The sequence below is a fragment of the Bos mutus genome, chromosome 15 (genome assembly GCF_027580195.1).
Source record: "Bos mutus isolate GX-2022 chromosome 15, NWIPB_WYAK_1.1, whole genome shotgun sequence".
NCBI lineage: Eukaryota > Metazoa > Chordata > Mammalia > Artiodactyla > Bovidae > Bos > Bos mutus.
This window is the reverse complement of record NC_091631.1, coordinates 36,940,071-36,958,728: the sequence shown is the minus strand read 5'-3', so window position 1 is coordinate 36,958,728 and position 18,658 is coordinate 36,940,071. Positions and strand designations below refer to the sequence as shown.

At 44.7% G+C, this 18,658-nt stretch overlaps 1 protein-coding gene and 1 long non-coding RNA gene across 2 annotated transcripts in view; one reads left to right on the top strand and one right to left on the bottom strand.

Moving 5' to 3' along the window:
• SBF2 (SET binding factor 2) overlaps window positions 1-15,655 on the top strand; it is a 498,680-nt gene extending 483,025 nt beyond the window's left edge. Inside the window, exons 33-40 of the mRNA XM_070383912.1 lie at window positions 3,084-3,210; window positions 5,359-5,486; window positions 6,636-6,869; window positions 8,017-8,121; window positions 9,511-9,704; window positions 10,339-10,426; window positions 12,787-12,918; window positions 13,904-15,655. Of these exons, the coding sequence (XP_070240013.1) occupies window positions 3,084-3,210; window positions 5,359-5,486; window positions 6,636-6,869; window positions 8,017-8,121; window positions 9,511-9,704; window positions 10,339-10,426; window positions 12,787-12,918; window positions 13,904-14,002 (1,107 nt within the window). The 3' untranslated portion in view covers window positions 14,003-15,655. The remainder of the gene's footprint in view (window positions 1-3,083; window positions 3,211-5,358; window positions 5,487-6,635; window positions 6,870-8,016; window positions 8,122-9,510; window positions 9,705-10,338; window positions 10,427-12,786; window positions 12,919-13,903) is intronic.
• Window positions 1-18,658, bottom strand: part of LOC138991003 (uncharacterized) — a 50,070-nt gene that overhangs the window by 18,053 nt on the left and 13,359 nt on the right. The gene's annotated exons all lie outside the window — the stretch shown is intronic.

The following is an 18,658-nucleotide window of genomic DNA, read 5'->3' as shown; positions in this document are numbered from 1 at the left end:
GGCATATTAAATATCAGAATAATCAAGAAAAGATAACAGTTATATATGCAGCAAGTGGTTTTTATGGAGAAGAATCACTGAGAGAAATGTTTTGTTATTCTGGGGCTTTGTTTAATAATTTTTTTTTTTTTTTAAAGTTTTTAGAATTGTCATGGACTAGGTCAGTGGAAATTGCCCTGAACTCTTCCCCTGGATACAGTGAGCCAAGGGTCTGGCCTGTGATTACGGAGTTTTATTCCAAGGGCTATTGGGGCAAAGTTGTTCTTGGAGCTCACACCCAAACACATTGCAGATTTCTCCCTGAGACTCTCAGATGGTAGAGAACCAAGCTCCATCCTGGACCAGTCTTCTTCTTCTATCCCAACAGCCACAGTCCCAGTCACCCCCTCTCCATCATGTGCACTCTGGCCCCTTGAGGTGGTGGTATGGATTCAGGAACTCAGGCTAAAGAGTTTAAGTTCTAAAACCTGGAATATGGTGCACTACCTCACTATTCAGAGCCACACCCCAGTTGTCCTACAGAAAGTTCCCCTGTCCTGGGGAGGCCAGACGCAACAGGAAGGACGGTAGCTCAGGTCAAGAAAGCAGGTCCACCCACAGTTTGCAAGCCTGATGCAGAAGAGTCAGGCTGTTTTAATACATTCTTCTTAGCCTCCATTTTATTTTGCATTATGTATGAACTAAAATTTTAGTTCAGTGTAAAAGCCAAAAAAAAAATAGGGAAAAAAAAATCTTTAATCATCACAGAAATCTAGGTTTCTAATCAAGTGATAAAGGTTGATAAATTGATGGTATCCAGATCATGACTTTAAACTCCCATTGATCTATTGAGCAATCAACATATTGCACATATGCCGCTCTCTTGGCTGACCAAGTGTGAGTCTACATTGCCAAATTAAACATGGAGAGGAAAGCTGGCTTTTAGACAGCCTGCCTGCAGTGTTCATTTGAAACAGCTTTTAAGCAAATACAATTATGATTGGAACTTATCTCAACCAAGCAAAATTCTCTCATTGGTCATGAGAGAGTGAGCAGTCCAGAGGTGAGATTGCTGGGTGGACCAGAGTGTCCCAAGGTCATCAGCCTGTCTTCTGCCAACGTAAGACGGCTCCAGAGAGTCTGCCTACAGCACAGCACAGCTCAGTGACCGTTCCAGGCTCTGCCCTGCTGCCACCCTCCCATGCCATTCCCTCATCCTTATTCCTCTCTCCAGTGACCTCACTAAGTTACTGATGGAAAATTAAGGGTAAAAGGCATAAGCTCTTCCCTCCCACCCTTGGCACTTGAACATACTTTTCTTCTTGTCTACTCTTCTGTTCCGCCTCATTTTTAAGGCTTTTGCCTGCTTCTGGACCCTTGGCCTCATTCATTCTTGCTTTCCCAGGGCCTTACTCTCTTAGTTATCAGCTCTTTCTCCACAGTTTATTCTCTGTTGGCTCCTTCTGCCTTGCCCTCAGACAGGCACACCTTTCTTTTATCAGGAAAACGACTCTTGCTGTCCCCCCACAAACCACCACCTTCTCTTCTCATTCCTTTCACTGCCAAACTTCTGTAAGTATAATTTTTCTTGTTGTATTACACACTGTTACACCACAGATGCCTGGAAAGCAAGGACCACGGCATACAATAATTTGTGTTTGTCAAGTATCTAGCACAGTATGAAGCAAATGAGACAGTGACTGAGGAGCCTAACAAGCCAGGATTCAAATCTGGGCTGTCTCATTACTGTAAGTGACCTTGGGCAAATACTTAATCCTGCTCATCTTCAGCTTCCTCATCCGTACAGGGTTGGGGGTGGGTGAGAATACCTCTCTTCAAAGGATCTGAACGGACATTTTTCCAAAGACATACAAATGGCCAAAGGTATATGAAAAAGTGTTCACTCACCCAGGGATCGAACCCAGGTCTCCCGCATTGCAGACAGACGCTTTAACCTCTGAGCCACCAGGGAAGCCCCAGTAATCATCAGGAAAGTGCAAATTGAAATCACAAGACGTCACTTCACACTTGTTCGAATGGCTAGTATCAAAAAGACAAACGGTAACAGTGCAGGAGAGGATGCAGAGAAAAGGGAGCTCTTGTGCGCTGCTGGTAGGGATGTAAATTGATTCAGTCACTACGGAAAACAACACGGAGGCTCCTCAGAATATTAAAATAGAGCTACCGTGTGACCCAGCAATCCCATTTCTGGATACATTGGAGGGAATGAAATCGTTACCTCAGAGATATTTCACTGTAGCGTTATTCACAATGGTCAAGAAATGACCTAAGTATCCATCTACAGGTGAAAGGATAACATATATATAACATATGTTATAAATATAAACATTATATACATAAACATTAGAATATCACTCAGTCGTGAGAAAAAAGTAAATCCTGCCATTGCAACAGTGTGGATAAACCCTGAGAGAATTATGCTAAGTGAAATAAGTCAGAGAAAGATAAATACTGTATGATCTCACTTATAGGTAAAACCTTAAAAAGCCTTACTCACAAAAACAGAGTAGAATGGTGGTTACCAGAGGCTGGGGGTTGTGGGGAGGTGGCAGATGGGAGATGTTTGTCTTCCAGACTTAAGAGGAGTAAGTTCTGGGGGTCCACTGTACACCATGGCAACTATAGTTAGTATTACTGTATTATATCCTTGAAAGTTGCTAAGAAAGTAGATCTTAGATGTTCTCACCACCAAAAAAAAAAAAAGGTAATCATATGAGGTTATGGAGGTGTTAACTACCACTAACATGGTAATCATTTTATAATAGATTTGAGTATTAAATTACTGTGTTGTACACTTTAAACTTACACAATGTTATATGTCGATTTTTGCTCAATAAATCCAGCAAAAAATAATGCGTATCTTGTAGTGTTGTTATGGAGATTATATGAGATTATGCTTGTAAAACCCCCTAGCATGGTATCTGGCAAAGGCCTGGTTCACTTCCCACCTCCACTCCTGTTAGGGATTCAGTTGACTGAGTCACCAAATGGTCTCCCATGCATTTCAGTCAGTGTTCAGTGGCATGGCATCCACTTTTTGTTCCATTTAATTCTTATTCTTTTCTTTGCCTTGTGTGTTTCAGGTTCACAACCAGTATCCAACTGAGTTTGAATTCAATCTCTATTACTTAAAGTTCTTGGCTTTCCACTATGTGTCTAATCGCTTTAAAACATTTCTCCTGGATTCAGACTATGAAAGATTAGAGCACGGTACGTGTTTGCATGCCCTTGTTCAATCTTTTTTTGTTAGTTTTATGTATTTTTAATTAAAACCTCTAATTAAATAATCACCCCCAAGTGTGGCAAGGCCATTTTAGTGTTTTATTCTGAACTATGAAAGTATAATGGACATGAATGAGTGAGATTTTGTGCTGTGCCAGATCTTAGGGACTGCTAGTGGTCATCCTGTAGCACCTTTGAAAACGTGAATCTGCTTATTACTGTCTTCTTATCTCCAAGCAGTAGCATTGTTTGTGGAGAAACACCTGACTCCTAGTCATCCCATCCCTGGTACACTCTGGTAGGTTACTGCTCCCCTGGAAGCAGTTTGCATAGCAGTTATGGCCACGGGCTCTGGAGCAAACAGAATACAGTTAAATTTCAACACTGCCAGTTACCAGCCAAGTATCGATACTTAGGACAGGTTAGGTTCCTCTCTGAGTTTCCTCAGTTTCCACATCTTTAAAATGAGGAGAATAATAGCACACACCGCTTTTTGGACCAGGATGACCACATTAATATTTGTAAATTTCTTAGCACAGTTGCTACCACATAGTAAGAACTCAATAAATTTTAGATAGCACCATTATTATAATTTTTAATGGCAGTAACAGTTCTAAAGAATAGATTCTTGAAAGCTGGTCAGCCCCTGTGTAAACATTGCCCAAGGGGATTTTATGTTCTTACTCTGCTATTGTTATAGGGAGGGGTAAAAAGAAATAAAGAAAAGCAGTATGTTATGTTTACTGTGTATTTTCAGTATATTATACATACTGAATATTCATAAAGAGGATTTTCTTAATGGCTGAAAATATTCACTAATGTTCTGAGTTTAAAATATGAAAGCAAGAAATACTGTTTTTCAATGCATGCTATTAAACTTGTCTAGTACAATATTTCATACTTTTGGTAAGGGAGACATTACTGGTGATACCATTTCCTTTCCTATTTGAACTTCCAGACCTTTGTTGACTCATAAAATTGTCATTCCATACATCACAATCAGAAACCTTAATTTTTTAGTCACCCTTGTGTTGGGAAGACATTAAGTAGAGCTGGTTACAGTGGACATTAGAGTCACTTAGAGAACTTTTTAAAATGACTTTTATCTGGGGCCCATTCTCATACTCTGTAATTGGTCTGAGGTGAGACCTAAGTACTGGGACTTTTTGAAGCCCCTGTTTTTTTTGTTGTTGTCTTTTTTAAATGAGTGGCCAGGGTTGAGAACTACTGTTCTGCACTCTACACTTAACAGGTAGAGAAGAAACATTAATTAGTGTTGGTGCTAGTTTAGTCTCTAAGTAATGTCCAACTCCTAAAACTCCACGTCTTGGGGGCCCCTCATAAGATTTTGTGCAGTCTTGGGCATGAGACATTATTTTATGGTCAATAAAATGCTTATTAACTTTTGACTGAGTCTTTTCATTTAAAGCAAGAAAAGACAGCACTGCCACGAGAGGCACTCTTCCTGGCCTTTTAAAGAAATACCTCCTGCCTCATGCTAACACACCTTCCTCTCTATTAAAACAAAGTGGGCTCATGTGAGTAACAGACTAAAAGGTATAAATATAGTGCCTGAAATGCCACCCTCCCCAACTGAGCTTTGAACTCACCCAAGGATACAGACCACACCCATCTGACATCTACAGTCTCCTGACCACGATGTGTGGTGTATGTGAACTACCAAAGAAAACACTTTAAATGGCTTCATAATAAACAGCCAGCAACTTTATAAAGAAACATAAAATTATGTTTTTAACTGAGTCTCATCAAATCAGTTTCCTTCCAGCTTTTTGGAAAAATGTGTAGAATGTCTGCTGGCATGGACCTCTGTGAATCTAGATATAGATGTGGGATGTGGCCTGGGGGGGAGTCATGATGTATTGCTAAATACTTGGGAAAACTTCAGCACATGTTTTCCTTCCATTTGGATTTGTTTCCATATAGCTGTGAAGTCCATTCCTATCTTTAGCTTTGCTACAGTCCTTTCCTATCTTTTTATTTTCTAAGGTTTTTGCGCATGCAATGATGTTTCGAGAGCCATACGAAATGCTCCATTTTTCATCTGCTACATGCATCACATTTTTAAGCAGACTGTTGATTTATTTGACTTTTGTTTTGCTGATTTTTTTTTTCCAGGAACTTTATTTGATGATAAAGGAGACAAGCATGCTAAAAAAGGAATTTGTATTTGGGAGTGTATTGATAGAATGCACAAGAGGAGTCCCATTTTCTTTAATTATTTATATTCACCAGTGGAAATAGAGGTAAAGAAAGAAAGCATTTATGTTGCATTTTTGGGATATTTTTGTGTTGAAGTTTTCCTTACTTTGAGCGTATATAAGCTGTTTAAGCTTTTTATAAACATTTGACTAGGTTTCATACCAGAAGCTATTTAAAAGTTGATACACTTTGGGTTTAGATTATGATGCAATGAAGTCTGTTACCAAATTCTTGACCAGAAAAATTAGGAGCTGGCCCCCTAGACATAGAAAGGATAACTTCAAGAAACTCAGAGCAAATCAACTTGCCCTGGGAAGGGAAAACAAAACTTGAAACCTCAGCATGCTGTCTAAGCTGAAAAACCTAAAATACTTCAGATAAGACTTCCCTAAATCCATTCATACCAGAGCCATGGAAGAAACCCTATGAGAAGCAGGAAGGTTGGAGCACAGCCCACGAAGGTTGACTTCTCAGGGACGGCCACGCTCTGCCATGCCCGTCTGCATGAAATAGGCTCTGCAGTGGAGTGGAGCTCTCCACCACCACTCATGGGCAAAAAGGCTGGGCTGTGAGCCCCAGAACAATAGGACCCCACCCCGGCCTTTCTCCAGATGCACCCTTCTCATGAGGTGTGTGAGAAACCAAGGGTACACGCTTAGATGCTCCTCCTTCATCTAGACCACACTCTGGTACTTCACAATTCCTTGCCCAAATTCAAATTACTTACCAGACCACTTCCCTAAGCCAGTAAGTGTACTCCTAAGCCAAAGGGCAGCTAAGGAGTAGCATTTGTCAGGGAGCAGACAGAGTTCAGCTGCAGGGCTGGGGTATATGTGCATGTTCGTAAGAGACCTTCAGAGTGTAGGACAGAGCTGAGCCTGGAGGAGCAGGGGTTTAGGCCAACAACTGGGAACTGGGACCAGCCTCCCCCAGTGCGGAGGGGTCTGAGAATTCTCAACTGAAACCTGGCCTTCTAGGTCGTTTGGAAGTTATATTTGTCAGGGTAGGAAGATAGAACATACTTTAGCTAATAGTTATATTGATGTGTAATGTTTAAATATATAGACATATGTCATCAGAACCTCTGTTCATCCTCTTCCCTGGACCCTGCAGTGTTAGGGGCTGGCCTGCCAGTAAGCTTGGGCTACTTTGAGGTCAGGATGAAACTACATTTCAGAATTTTCTTTAAACAGGCCCTGAAGCCCAATGTAAACGTTTCCAGCCTCAAGAAGTGGGATTACTACATAGAGGAGACGCTTTCCACGGGGCCCTCGTATGACTGGATGATGCTGACCCCCAAGCAGCTGCCCTCCGAAGACTCTGAGCTGGCCGGAGGAGCCAGGCCCCAGAGCCAGAGGAGAACCGTGTGGCCGTGCTACGATGACGTCAGCTGCGCTCAGCCCGACGCTCTCACCAGCCTTTTCAGTGTAAGTCACCACGTGAAGCCAGACTCCCAAGGCTCTGGGCCCCTGAAGGCACAAGAGGCCTCGGGAACCTGGCTGAGTGAAGCCTGGTTCACCAGCTCCTGGCCATGGCTCTCCTCACACTGGGCTAGCATTCTTGCCAGCATCATAGAACATGCGGAAGCCAGACCTGCTCCCCAGCATCCCTGGAGATCCACGCGCAGGGACTGGAAAACAGTCTTAGTAGAAGTGAGTTTTTCATCATTACGAGGAAGCATTCAAGCAAGTAGAGCAGTTTGCAGCTTCCCGGCTGTTTCATCTGGCCAAGAGCCGGAGTCAGGCCTGGGTTATGACTTCTGTGGGTGCCTTACTCCTCCAGTCAGAAGTGTGGGGAGCTGATGGTCTGATGGGAGTACTGCCAGCCGTCTTCTACAAGGAATATTCTGGAGTGAAGCCATTCTGGCAGTAACCCCATGATGAGAGCAGTGGCCCTGAGGAAAGGGTTTGAGCCCTGACACAGGCCAGACAGTTCCTGAAGAGTCCTCTCCATTCAGTCTTCCCACCAGGAGAAGGGTGTGTGAGCGCGCCGTCACAGAGGCCGCTGCTCTGCTCTCAGTCTCCCTGGCCGAGGGAAATGCCAGGCCTTGGGCATTTCTTGGTTCATTCTCCCTACATCTGGTTTGAATCATCAGAGTCAAGGGGTTCCTCTGTCCAGGACAGACTTCTCATCTACCTCAGCTATTAGGGACTGGACATAGGCCTAGTGCTTGACCTTTTGCTGTGGCCATGAGATTTCCTATGGGCTGGCCAAGGGTGAAGGTGTTTGGGATACAGATTTCATCTCTCTATTTAAGCCATCTGTACAAAGAGGCCCGGTTACAGATCCTAATAAATCATCTTTGCCACAGTGTATCACACCAGCTAGCACTCCCGCCACCACTGTTCCTGGCTTGGGAGGCCTCTGGCCCGGGCTCGCTGCAGCCTTTCACTGCTCTGGTCGTGCTCCTCCTCTGGCTCCGAGGAGCTGTGGCTCTGGGGAGCACCATGATTTCTGTGAAAGAAGTTCGTTTGAGTTTGTCCGCTGTTATGGAAAAGCCCAAACGAACTTCTTAACCAACCCAATACTTAACTGTCAAAAAAAAAAAAAACAACCCTTTTGATTTCTCTGTAGGAAATTGAAAGACTGGAGCATAAATTGAACCAAACCCCTGAGAAGTGGCAGCAGCTGTGGGAGCGGGTAAACGTGGACCTTAAAGAAGAGCCCAGAGCAGACCATGTGAGTTGGCAAAGCCCTTTGAAGAGCTGCTGCTGAGCTTCTTGAGGGCACTGGATCAGGTGGGGCCTCTGCCACTGGTAACCCAGGAGGTGTATGGCCAAAGAGAGGGGTCGTGCCTTGAGGGTCCAGGGCAGAAAGTTCCAAACGACCGAGTACTTCCTGAGTGTCTGACTCTACCACAGTGATATAATACTTATGTTCAGTGCCCCAAATCCAGGGGAAATTACTGGGTCTTTTCTATCTCAGCACCTCTGTGGTTTCAGCTGATCTTCTACCACAGGAGAGGAGGGAAGAAGGAAATGCCCAGATCTTGCTGGCGCCAGAGAAATAGGGAAAATCAAATATTTTAAAACAATAAAATATGCCACTCTCTGTTGTTCACACCCCCTTTTTGTTTCTAAATTAAGAAACATTTACTCTAAAAATATTTTAATACCAAATACTCCATTTTCGGCTTCTCACCACCCCTTAAGCTGTAAAATGTGGAATGGGCTGTGCTGAGCCCCTGAGCGTCCACACCTTAGTGTCCTGTTAACCCACAGCGAGGCAATGGCGTCCGGCTCATGCGTGCAGGCTCAGGCCCAGATAACACGGCTGACACACAGGGCGGCCACCGGCCAAACCCACAGCAGGTCAGCTCCAAGTGCAACAGAGGGAGGTTAGGACAGATGAGAGCACTTCAGGAAAGGAGAGGTAAGCAGGGTCAGATGTCACAGAGCGGTCAAGGAGAATGGAGTACAGGAGAAAATGTCCTCTGACCCTGTAAGAAGGGGTTCTTGGGGCGCCATCTCTGGCCTTCAGGTGGCAACTCAGGGGCTGTTATCAGACAGGCCGTGGGTGGATGAGGCTGTACTGCTTTTTTCCTCAGAAGAATAAAATAGTTTGTTAATTTTTTTTCTGATTATGAATACGATATATGTATTCCTTTATGTATTCCTTTATAACACAGGAAGTTATAAAATAGAAGTCACCCAAAATTTATAACGTAGAAATAAACCACTATGCCTTCAGACTTTTAAACACATATATAAAAGGGATTTACTATAGACATAGTTTTAAAACCTGCTTTCTTTTTTCCTTAATATATGGCATGCGTGTCTTTTCCATTTGTCGTATATAAATCAGCACCCTTTGGAACAGATGTCTAGAATCCCATTGTTCAGACATATTTTTTTTAACTAGCCCCATAATGATAGACATTTAGGTAGTTTCTAGTTTTTTGCTATTATAAAAAAAGACTCCAAGGTAAGCATCTTTTTATACATGTTTTATATAGACATATATATGGTCCAGTTTCTTTATTGAGGTAAATTTTTAGAAGTAAAATTACCGGGTCAGTCGCTTAAAGTCTTTGTAAAGCCTTCCTATCTCCTGTTCTGTCTTTTTCAGCCCCAGAGATACCCTTCAGGCTCCCCAGGAACTGTGTCCACCAACCTCCCTTTTTATCAGAAGAGGCCTCAGCTGCACCTTCCAGACAGCAACCTGGCAGAGGAGCAGAACACTGGTGTCTCCCCATCCAACGGGGTGGACCGCAGAGCAGCCACGCTGTATAGCCAGTACACGCCCAAGAACGACGAGAACAGGTGGACGTTGGGAGCCCTGCCCGGGGGTGCGACAGAGGCTCTCCCAGCCCCCCTCGAATCAGCCAGGCCTAGGCCATGCCACGTTCTATCAACTTAAAATGGATCCTCTTTAATTCTTTGTTTCTGTTTTAAATGTGTTAGATGGTTCTTGGAAGAGGAAAAGTCAAAATTACAACTAAAATAAGGCCAGGAGGTTGTAGTTTTTTGTGGCAGGTCCTACTATCTCCTGCCTGGTCTTTTGAGGGAATGTGTGTTAGTGAGCGCTTCTCCAGTGGCAGACTTCTGAGATTTAGCACATGCTCGCCCAAGCAGAAAGGAATTTACTCACATGAAGTGAGAAGGCTACCTTCAGGCTTCTGTCATTCACCAGCTCTGCTTCCTGTACAGGCTGCGTGAACCCCAGCGTGGTACAAAGGATGGCTGCTGAGAGCTCCAAACCTCACAAGTTTGGTAATCCCAGCAGAATGAGGCAGTCTTTCCCTGAGAGCCTAGTAGAGAAATTCTGGGGGGAGCTCCGACTGATCTTTTTTGGATCATCTAGGGGAAACAGAAACTTGACCAACAAAAACAACAGATATCGCCTTTACAGTACGTAGTAAAATCATATTAACCGCCACGTCATCATTACTTCTAGGTCCTTTGAGGGAACGCTGTACAAAAGAGGGGCTTTGCTGAAAGGCTGGAAGCCCCGTTGGTTTGTTTTGGATGTAACAAAGCATCAGGTAATAAACCCCATCACAACCTATAGCAGTCACTTCTGCCCAGGCGAGCCTCCGTCCCTGGCTGTTGTGTGACTCTCAGCAGACACACACAGCCCCCATGTACAGAATGCTTCCCTGAGGCTTCCCACCAGCTACCTGGGGGCTCCTCCATGGACCCAGTGAGAGAGCACGCAGCAGCCCTCTGAGAAAGTGCGGGTGTGTGCGATGGAGGCAGTGACCTGGCGCCCAGAGCATTAAGAGCAACAAAACTCTGCTTTTTAATGCTCATGCATCTCCTGCTGCCTGCTGTCCACAACCAGGCCAGGAGAGGACCTCAGGGTTTCAGCGTGTTGCATACCACACGCACATACAGAGCCCATGCCTGTGCACGCTCTCCAGAGTACAGATCACTTCATCTCGACAGCACAAAGCATCCATTCAGAGTCGAGGGCGTTAATTTATTCAACAAACATTTCTTGAACACCTTCTCTGTGCCCATCCCTGTACTAAAGAAGGCATCATTATCCCTCAAAGGTGACAGCAACAGAGGAGGGCGGGGGCTTTAAAATAGGCAGAAAGGGATGTGCCCATGCAAACCTGAAATCCACAGTGGGCGGACACTAGCCTGGACCTCCCAGACCATGCTGGAAGTCTTTTCCCCACTGTTAGGTTCTCTGCTATGGCTCTAGCCCCCCTGCTCTCCCCACAGTCCTTAGAGTCAGAATCTTTGCTCCGGTGATCTTGGAGGGTAGGGGGACACTAGGCAAACTTCCAGCCTCTTTGTATCATTCACTGGAGAGTCACGTGTCCTCCCATGGTCTGACCGGAGACGTCACTCTGCCTTAGAACTGACCGGTCAGCCTTGAGCAGATTCTCAGTGCATTTATGTGTAACATGGAGTCTCCTGAGAAAGATACGGGCTGTACCCCAGTACGGTGCTCTGGTTGGAGCTGCATCTAGATGACTCCTGCCAGATGAACACTTTATGTGGGGATCAACCACCTTTCACTCTGCTCAAGGAGTTTCATAAAGGTTACACAGGATCCTGCTGGATTACAGATACAGAGAATTTTTTTTTTTTTACAGATATGCAGTGGAAGCCCGTTTTAGGCAACTGGACTTTAAACAGCACTGTCTCTGAAATTAGAGCCTACATTGTGTAGAAAAGTCCCATTAAACCACTAAATAAAACATAGGAGAATGTCATGATGTTTCTATAATTTACAGTAACGTCAAATTATACTTGCATTCTTGACAGTCTTTTAGATTTAATACAAAAGGTGTACGGTTTTCTATTTGTCCTGCTCCTACCATGCCTGCAGAGAGAGGCAGAGAGAAGTCTGAGGCCAGAATCACAGTGATGGAGGCACCAGACACATTCCTGCCATGTAACTTTCTGAAATCCAGACTGATAGAGTTCAAGTGAAATCCAGTCCTTACACATAGTAACCGTCAGTCAAATGTTGAGCTCTTCATTGTTTTTCAAAAATCACTTCATGTCTACATGCTATTTGGAAATCAGCTTTTCAAATACAGTGTAGCTTGAACATATTTTCCTCCCAGTTCACACAGATCTTATTTCTTAAATGTTGTATAGCATCCCATACTATTGATGTACATCATTTAATTAACCAACACCCTACTGACAGGCAGATACATCTGTTCAGTCCTTAGCTGGTAGAGGGAGTGCTGAAGGAAGCCTCTTTATTTGTGTGCCTTTGCATGCTTGTGGGAGTCTTTCTGTAAGATAAAAAGGGAAAGGTGTAGCAATAGGGATAAGCATTTTAAGTTTTAGTTCATATTGCCAGATTGTCCTCTAATAGGTTTCTGACTAATTATAACCCCACAAACGGTGCTTACGAATACTTCATGCCTTCCATTCAACCTGAATATTGTCAGCCATTTGAAATATTTCTTAATCTATGTGAAAAGTGAAATCTCATTGATTTCATTTACCTTTGACTGTTGAGGCTCTTCACCTTTTCAGATGTTTATATGTCGCTCAAATTTTTTCTGTGAGTTGCCAGTTGAAATCCTTCGATCAGTTTTCTATTAGGTTGTTTATCTTTTTCTTCTCAATCTCTAGGAATTTTGTATATATTCTAAACATTAACCCCCTATTCATATGTTCCATATATTTTTACAGTTGTTGATGTTTTTATTCTTTTATATATAATACATTTATTCAAATTTCAAAAAATGTGTCTTTTTACCCTCTCTCCCAGCTACCTAATTCTTCTTCCTAGAAGCAGTGTTTTTAATTTCTTGTCTGTTCTCCCAGACATAGTTGAACAAGATATGGGAAAGTATTCAGATACCTTTTGCAAAGCCCTGTTGTTCCCCTTCCTGAGTCTCATACCCCACGTGTCCTTTGGTTCCAGCTGCGATACTATGACTCGGGTGAGGACACCAGCTGTAAGGGCCACATCGACCTGGCTGAAGTAGAAATGGTCATCCCTGCCGGCCCCAGCATGGGCGCCCCGAAGCACACGAGTGACAAGGCTTTCTTTGATGTAAGTTGACCTTGTCTTTTCCTGGCTCTCTGCACGTAATCCCTTACAGTCAGTCCATCCGCTCCAAGAATGACAGGGCTTCAGAGCAGCTGATGGTGACTACCGATGGGCCACAGCCCCACCCTGGCTGTGGGAACTGCTGCAGAACCTGAAGCCAGCACTCTTAATCCCCAAACCTGACCTCTCCCCGCTGTCCCTGTGGCTCATAAAGGCTGCGTGTTGCTTTGCACAAAAGACTTCTTCAAAAGGTATCCAACTACACTTGGAAGCAGAGGAACTCCTTGTTAAATATTGTTATTCACTCACCACCTTCTGTCAAGAACAGATGTTACTTCCCTTTTATATCTTGTTGTCTTCAAGCTTGATCATCCAAAAAAAACATCATTAGTCACACATGATGCCTGTCTTCCCTGACATCTTCAGCAGGCCTTGGGACATTTTATGGGCCACATGATAGGGGACTTATGTAGTCCCCAGAGCCAAGCAAGACTTCATACCAAACACAGGTCTTATTCTAGTGCCCTGCTCAGGCTGTGAGGCCATTTCCCTGACTCTGAACTCCCAGTGAGGCCCCAGCTGAAGACTTAGAGAAAGAGATGGGAAGGGAATGTGAAAGCCAACCCCAGCATGATGTGGATGAAGCTCAGTCTTCTTGGCTCCTTTGCTGCATGGCTGCAGTACATGGGCGAGGCAAGAGGCTCCAGCTATTCCACACCCTCTTCCTTAGTCAAGAAGGTACAAAGTCAGGCTTTTCTGGAATATCTGTCTTCTCTGCAGACCCTTCTGTTAAGATCCCCTGTGACTCTGGGGACCAGGAAAGTAAAATCACTTCCATACACAATGGCAGTACAGTGGAGGGCAGAGAAATAACGGAGGTTCCAGGGTAGCATGAAAAGGGAAGGTCTCAGGGATTGATTAGCTCACATGACCAAACCTGTAGACTAGCCCTGCCCTCATCTCTGCTTCTCTGCCTTTGTTTTTGCAGCTCAAGACCAGCAAACGTGTGTATAACTTCTGTGCCCAGGATGGACAGAGTGCCCAGCAGTGGATGGACAGGATCCAGAGCTGTATCTCTGATGCCTGATACCCATGGTCAACCCACACAGAAGAGGGAGGAAGGGCTTGTGCTGCCAGATAGGAAAAAAGTGCATGAATCCTTGAAGAGCTGACAGCTTCCTGCTCAGTTCTGATGAGTCATCCTAGGGCCTGAGGTTCTCCTGCCCAGACTTAGCCATTCCCCTCTCTCGGCAGTTGCTACATCTTCTTAGCCGGAGTAGATGTGTCACACAAGTCTGGTCAAGAGCCCCAGGCCCTCCCTGCATCGTGCACTAGGTTGTTCTAACCTAGTGGTTAGGACAATCCCTTGTGGTTAGGGATCAGAAGAATGCTTCCTGAGCCATCTGTCACCCATCCCCTAGCCAAGCGGCTACCACCCACCTGGGTCCTTCTTCATGAAAGCAGGATCCTTTCTGTTCTCCAAGGTCATAACTTCCTTGGAGAACTTCCTGACAAGCAAAACTCAAAATCCTCCAAGACTATCTTCCATTCTGCCTAGGTTTCCCATTGGAGGCTCCTGCTCTTATTGCCCAACCTTAGAGATACTTGGTTCTCTGGTGCTGCCGAAGGTGCTTCCAGGATCCCTGCTCAGCGCTGGGGTTCACAGCAAGACCACCAGTGCTCAGGCAGGCCAAGGGGCACACAGAATAGCCTGATGGGAAAGATTGGCCAGGGAATGGTGCAGTAATCACCAGGCCAATGCAGGAAAACACCGCTTCCAAAACACTGAGTTTTCCTAGGCCAAAGGTGCCCTGAGGATCCAGGACTTCATGGTCCCATGTATTCTTCTGCTCCCTGACAGCTTCTTACACAAAATAACATGCAGAAAGCTGAATGCACTAATTCACAAAACAGCCACTTGCACTGAACTCTAATAAAGTGAAGATGTTGGAGAGGCAGAAGCCAGCTGTTTATGAGCACACCACCCCTGTGACAAGGGCTGTATAGCCGCGGTCGCACCGTGGCGTGACTGGATACCCAAACAGCACCTCTGCACGTGAACTTAAGGACTTGTTTAGTCAGTTAGATTTTCTGTACTTTTGATAACCTGTGTTTGTCCAGCTTGAGATACATGAATGCTGTTTGCTCACAGTGAACAGAGACAGCTTTTCTGCAACAGCCACTGGTCAGCTGGAGTCGTAGGTAGCTAGATCATCACATTTGTTTTGAAATGTTAATATGTTAAATACCAAACTAATGTTTCAAAAATATGTATATATGATTTCTATACCCTTGTTTTTCAGGTAGTCTGCTTATAATTTAATATAAAATTAACTGATTCATTCATAAGATTTCAGTAATTTTAAAATGGTTCCCTTTTTAAAAAGCCACTTTGTAGATGAAAAATAAATCAGATTTTCAAATTTAAAATTATCTACACACTAGGAAACAGAACTGTGTTAATATATAAGAAATTCGGGGATAATAAGAATGAAGGCTTTTTCTATCATTTTCATTTTATAAATTGCCACCTGTGAAAATGTTTTTGCACATTATTTGTATTTTTCTTTGTATATGAAATAATTTTTTGTACTCTGTAAAATATGGAGCCCACTGTACCTTCAGCTATTTGAGACTTTACACAGTGCTTCTTTTGTAACTGGATTCTTTTAACTTTCATGAAGGCACTACATGCCTTGTATTCACTAACCACCTTGAATTAAACATTTCTTAAGAAAAAGCATCCCTCACTTACTGAAATAGAGCTCATTGTGCGTTGCGGGACACTTAGGAGGCCACACTCATGATTCATACACGGGACTAAAAGTTCAAGGGTAAAGCACAGCATAACCCATCTCTTGTCTTGGTTTATTAATGTCGTCACTGCCCTGGTTCTGAACACACTGCTGCAGAGTTTAGGGAAGAGGCCCGCCCTGTGCCTCTGATGAGCTGTGTGAAGTTGGTTAAATCCTTTACCTCTTCCAGGTTGCAGTTTCGCCACCTGTGGCATATGGCAACTGGCAAGAATTTTAGGCAGGAGAAATCAAACGCTAGTTCAGAAGCAGATTTTTCTGCTTCAGGAAGTTGTTAAACAGCACAGTCTGGACCATACTTCCTCTCGTTAAGCTCTTGGAGTTTACCTTGGGGACCCCGATTACATCTGGATGGGGAGCCAACAGAATGCAGGTTCTCAGGGCTGAACCCCCAAGTCTGGAGATCCAGGGAGAAGGAAGGGCCCCATCGTCGCCCTCCTGAGCCTTCCAATTTCCTGAGTCTCCAGGACTCCTGGGACCTGCCATTCTGCACGCTGTGACCCTGACATGACTAACAAGGGAAACAGCTGGGAGTCGAGCCCAAGAGTGTCAGGCCGCCCTTCGTTCCTCAACCTTAGCTGTGTGGGGAGAAGGGTACTGGGTTCCAAGGAAGAAAGACTAGGGCCTGGAGCCCTGGCCCTGTGGCTCCCCTGCCAAGGCCTTTCTATGCCTGGGTTCTTGCAGCCCCAGGGGAGCACAGGCCCCACTCCCCAAAACCTTCAGCCCAGGTTCTTCATCTTACCTCCCTAGCCCCTCTACCCGATGACCTCACTCCAGAGCTGGAGTGTTAACTGTTAATAGCACAGCTAATTTGTTTCTCAATGAAAATTGACTTTTATAGATATTTCATTCGGAGTTGTTTTAAGACTTGTTAAGTAACTCCATTATCTCAAAGAACTTCTGAATAATCTCAAGATCTCAGGCTGATAACCAGGAAATGCCCTCAGCATTTCAGCAATCAGAGCTATGAATTAAGCCAAGAATAAAACAGTATTGTCAGGGGAAGCACACTGATTGAAACCGCCCACCCTGGCCAGGCACCATAGTAACCATTTGCATGAGTTGTTCTATGACAGGCAGTCCTGGTAAGGAACAGGGAACCAAATAAGCCTCCACCAACCAGAAGAGTTCGGGAAAGGTCAAGGGAGATAGCACCTGTCTGACCACCTCCCAGAATCCTCCTCTCTGGCATCCATCTTGGCTGAACAAGGTGAGCACCACCAGGAAAGGCTCTGAGTCAGAATGACTGGCTAAGGACAACCCGGAAACTAATCCCATCACCATAAAACCCGAGACTGCAAGCCACGTGACAGCAGTTCTCCTGGGTTCCCTTACCCTCCTGCTCTCCGCCCGGGTGCCCTTTCCCAATAAAATCTCTTGCTTTGTCAGCACATGTGTCTCCTCAGACAATTCATTTCCGAGTGCTAGACAAGAGCCCAGTTTTGGGCCCTGGAAGGGACCCCCTTTCCTGCAACAGTATATGGATGAAGAGATAAGACTTGGAGCAGTACTGCCAAATAGAAATATAATCAAGCCACTGTGAATCTTTTTTAAAAAGTAAAAAGAAATTGATAAAGTTTTATAACATTTTATCTTTTCAATAATTTATTTACTGTAATCTATCAAAATTGACATGTTGAAATAATCAGTACAAAAAATTTCTCATGAACTAGTTCATACTGAGTCCTCAAAACCCAGTGAGTATTTTGCACCTACGGTCTATCTCAGTTTGGACCAGTATGTTATCTTTTTTCCAACACTATTTCTCATACAAAATTCCTGTCGTTCCTCACTCCCTTCTCCAGTTCCCCCATACAGCTGGGTGTCCCGCAGTTCATCCAGTTCAGACGCTTCCTCCTCAGAGTCAGCCCAGACCCCATAGTTGAGGGCTTGGTCCCACATGAGTGTCCCCCCTTCAGATGCCACTTGCAAGTCCCAGGGGCCACCAGACTTTTGACCAATGCACAACCCCCTCCTCGGGTTCAGTGATTGTGCAGAATAACATGCACAGCTCAGGAAGTGCGTGGTCTGTGCTTATCAGTGTGTCCTAAGGAAGCAACAGCCACAAGGAAGGGATGCGTGGGGCAAGGATCGGAGAGAGGGTGGCCTGCGCCCTCCCAGCCCCTCTCTGTGGTCGCCAGCTGGGAAGCTCTCTACGTCCCGTCAGGATTTTTTCATAACCCACTCTCCAGTCCCCCTGGAGGTGTAATTTCCCACACCCCGTTCGCACGTAGTTCTTTCTGGTAACCACCCTGAAGCTATCTAGGGGCCCAGCCTGAGTCACTGCATTCACATAAACACAGGTGTGGGCAGAGGGACTCATTATGAATAACAAAGGCACGCCTTTCACTCAGGAAGTTCTAAAGGTTTTAGCAACTCCATGTCACAAACCCAGGACAAAGATCCAAAAAAAAAACTTTTTAAAATTATACCACAACTAGCCACATTCCTGGGCTACTATGCTAGGCAAGGCAGATTTAGAGCAAGCAACCTGCTCAAAGCAGAGCCAAAGTGGGAGGTGAGGGACCTCCGTGCTGCATCTAATTCATGATAAGACCTTGAACTACATCTTAACTTTAAGGCTTTGACCTATAAAATGAAGGACCCTGATCTGTGAACTTGTGATTCCAAGGATTCACCTTTGCAGCAACTGAGGCTCCAAACTGTGATGGAAAGGATTTGCTGAAAGAGACCAAAGCATCTAAATCAGCGCTTCACAAATTGTAGCGTGTGTATGAATCATCTTGCTAAAATGAAGATCCTGACTCAGTAGGATTGAGAGGGGACTTGACATTCCATATTCCTAATATGCTCGCAGGTGACACTGAGGCTGCTGGTCCAAGGATCCTGCTTTGAGTGGTGCTAACAGACGTGTTCGTCCCAGTCCTCTGAGAAGCAGGCGCCAAATGCGCAGCAAAGTAGGGGAGGTT